Source organism: Sinocyclocheilus rhinocerous, unplaced genomic scaffold (assembly GCF_001515625.1).
Source record: "Sinocyclocheilus rhinocerous isolate Xijiao unplaced genomic scaffold, SAMN03320098_v1.1 scaffold1785, whole genome shotgun sequence".
Classification (NCBI taxonomy): Eukaryota; Metazoa; Chordata; class Actinopteri; order Cypriniformes; family Cyprinidae; genus Sinocyclocheilus; species Sinocyclocheilus rhinocerous.
Window position 1 is genome coordinate 261,998 of NW_015627538.1, and position 3,815 is coordinate 265,812.

The 3,815-nt window shown below is 38.5% G+C and overlaps 1 protein-coding gene across 1 annotated transcript in view; it reads left to right on the forward strand.

Moving 5' to 3' along the window:
* LOC107728991 (XK-related protein 4-like) overlaps window positions 1-3,815 on the forward strand; it is a 55,733-nt gene that overhangs the window by 37,375 nt on the left and 14,543 nt on the right. Inside the window, exon 2 of the mRNA XM_016539338.1 lies at window positions 1,643-1,842. Coding sequence (XP_016394824.1) covers window positions 1,643-1,842 — 200 coding nt within the window. The remainder of the gene's footprint in view (window positions 1-1,642; window positions 1,843-3,815) is intronic.

Below are 3,815 nucleotides of genomic sequence, written 5' to 3' on the forward strand. Positions count from 1 at the left end.
TTTTATTTGAACTAGCACCTCATGACTACACCACGTTATGTACGAGAAGCTGCAAAAGACACAGGCGCAAGTGGAATGTACAAAACATGGTGATATTAATTTTTAAGTAAATATAATGTGCGATATATTGCATCACCAAAAATGATTGAGGTCATGTACATATATTGCGCGATAAGTCGATATATTGATTATTGCGACAGGCCTAATTACAAGCAAATGAAGAGCTCTGTATGCCTAAAGGGGCAGAAAGGCCCATGAAGAGGTGAGTTACTTCCAACCGCAGATGTCCTCACCAAGATTCACTCACGAAACCTTTAATAATTTAGTTTCTTTACTTTCTTTTAATGTAATAGTTACAGGCACTTTCCATTTATACAGAACACTTTGGTGTCCCATGACTTTTTTAAAAGCATTGTAGACACACATCCCGTGTTTTTGTTGTGAGAACTATTAGATACAGTATGTTATCTGACATAAAGAGTAGCTTGTTTTAAAGACGTCACATGTCTGTAGTCCCGTGTTAAAATGGAAATCTTGGCCTGTCCCACCTAAGAGATGTTAATCTACTCAACTGTATTTAACATTCAAACTATATTTTCATAATTTTCACAGTCTGTTGAAGTAATATTCTTTTAACTGTAGTAAAAACTATTTTTAAGTTTCTCATTTTTAAGTCGCCATGCATCATTTGGTCTTGTAATTTACTATTTTATTTGTTTTTAATTTTAAAAAATTGACTTTTTATTTTTGATGTTCATTTATGCTTATATCTATAAAAACCTTTAAACTATTTGTATTGCAAACGAAAAAAAAATAAAACATAAACATAACAAAACATTAAAATATATCATTTAACTTCCTTTAGTGTTAACTATTAACAGTAAACACCTTCTTTCACTGATCATTTGTTGAAATGAAATAAAAAAGATAAAGATGCAATTTTGTGTCCTATTCATGGAAAGTGTCTGCACCTTTAAATTGCTTGGAGTTCAAATATCCTCTGACTTGTCATGGGATGCCCACATTAAGTACATTATTTCGAAGGTGCGCCCCAGAATATACTATCTTTGCACTGCAAAAAAAGCGGGTCTTCCTTGTGATGTTTTGGTACAAGTATATTTGACTTTTATACGGCCAGTTCTCGAATATGCTAGTCCAGATCAGTTATCTTTTATTCGTTTTATACTAAGTAATGATTGTCTTGGAGTATGTGTATGTTTGACACATTTCAGGGTTTTGTGCCGCAATATCCTGTCATGTCAAACTTTAAATAAAACTAAACTAAACTAAACACATATTATAAAGGATTCAGTATTTAACTATTCAAATTACAATGACATAATGTTCCATTTTTGGTTGAATCATTTTGAGATGTTGTGTTGAGTCATCAGCTTTGACATTAAATAATATAATTCATCAGCAGTTCAAAACGGTCCATCCACAGCAGATCTTGTTTACAAAACAGCACAGAGACCAACATAGCCTGGAACAGTCTGTCCAGTTGTAATGTCACGTTGAAAAGAAAAGCAGACAAAGCATTGAGATATTCTAGCTGTCTGTCTGTCGCAGAAGCTGATTCTGCCCTGCCATTGAGAATTCAGTGAGAGAGGTTTTAAACGGGTTTTCTTTGTGTCTTGCACAGGTACTTCCACACCATCTATCTGGGCATCAGGAGCAGGCAGAGCGGAGAGAATGACCGCTGGAGGTTCTACTGGAGGATGGTGTACGAGTTTGCTGACGTCAGCATGCTCCACCTACTGGCCACATTTCTGGAGAGCGCACCTCAGCTGGTGCTCCAGCTCTGTATCATCATACAGACTCACAAACTCCAGGCTGTGCAAGGTAACACAACACAAGCACACTCGAACATCTTATGGACTTCCATTGTTTTTAGATCACCTAAAGGGGCGGTTTACCATTTACCATTGCTCTCTGAAATCCAGTCATGTCAATAGGAATCTCCATGTTCAGGAGTTCCCCACACAGATTTGCTGCTTGTGAGCTGTGCTTCATATATCTTATACACTTGTTTTTGCCCACAAAATTTCACTGAATTATCGCTAATGTAACCACACTTCAACTGAACCCCTACCCATAAACATAACCCTCACAGAAACCCCTGTAAAACACTAGATTTCAATATAAACATAACTTGACAAATTTATACGCCGTGAATAGTTGATTCCAATCCTATCTCACGGCAATTCGTACATATTTGACAAGGTGGCAAATTCGTACAAATTCGTATGACCTTACTCGTACGAATTCATATGATTTGTGAAAAATTTTACATATTTTATGAGGTGGCAGGAATTCGTACGAAGGACTACACCTAACCTCACCCCTAAACTTAGAAATTAGCCAGCTCGTAAAATATATATGAATTGGCCGTGAGACTTTGTTGATTCTAGTCAAACCTTTACACTGCACACTAATTGTGAATAATGAAGTGAATGTGACAATTTTACCTATGTGTTAAAGTGTTACCACCGCAGCTGTTGGGGTGTGTGCTGAAAACCAGCCTAAGGTGGTTTGCTGGTCTTAGCTAGCTAGCTTAGAACTGGTTTAGCTCATCTCTTACCCTGTTTGTGTTTGTTTAGCTGGTCTCCCAATCTGGCAAAACTGATTTTAAGCTGGTTTAGCTGGATGACCAGTTGATAAGTGTCCAAATGCCCTTTAAAACCAGTGAAACAGACCAGCCTAACAAGTTTAGTGGGGCTAGGAGAAAAGCTACCCACCTGTTTTAAAAGCTACCCACCTGTCTTTTTCAACAGAGATCCCAACATTTTTTTAGTCTTCTTTTTGGATACTATCACAATGGTGCAGCTGCCATACTTCTTTGTAAGGGTGAGGGTAGGACATACTGAGGAGAGAGAACTCCCAGGTTTACTGTCATCCTTCACTTTATATATCTCATCCTGTCCATATAAGAGTGATGGAGAGGGACAGAGTGTGAGAAAAACTCATTTGCCACTGAACATAAAAGACTGCTGTGAGGGAGTGAGGCAGAGTGTTTTTTCAAGAGTGTTGCCCAAAGTAAGCAATTATTAAAGAAAAGCGAGTCTTTAAACCGACTGTGCAAATTATACAGCTAGGATAGTTAGAGGATAGAACTAGCACTGTTTAGCAATCAACTCATAAAACTCAAGTTTTGTACACCTTTTGTTTATACTCTTATCACTTGATGTTTTAAATCCTGTAGTGACCGTCTGATGCAAGCAGGTCTATAATACCTGGAAAAAGCTATCTGTTAGCATTCCCATTGATTTTAATGAGAGTTACTTTGCTGACATATGACCCTTTGGAAGAATGTGATTTGGAATCTGCCATCTTTTTTCTAGTCTCGTGTAGCCAGACCTTCAGACTGACGGCTGAAGGTCTGGAATCCATGGCAGCTTTCATTGGCCAAGGCCCGCACAGTTCGTTTCGTTTCAGCGTCACGTTGAAGGGCGTGGAAATGTCGCAACAATAACGGAACGGTGTGTAAAACTCTCGGACGTATTTTAAAGATTCTGTGCCGCGAACTTTAAATATTTCACATACTTTTGAAAATCCAGCATTTAGTTGATCCTGATAAGCGCTCATCGTCACAGTAAATACGACGGCTTTCTTCTTTCGTGAGGGAGTTTAGCGCCACGGCATCTTTGTTTTCAGGCGAAACGTTAAAGAACGCGACACACACGTCTCCCGGAAATCCTGTATAATTCAACCAATCCGATGAAACTCCTGAAGTGTTTCCACTTTTTTCCAATTTTATGTGCCGTATGCATCAGACGTTCAGCCAACGGTCCGTGGGCGTGACGTCTGAGGCTGGG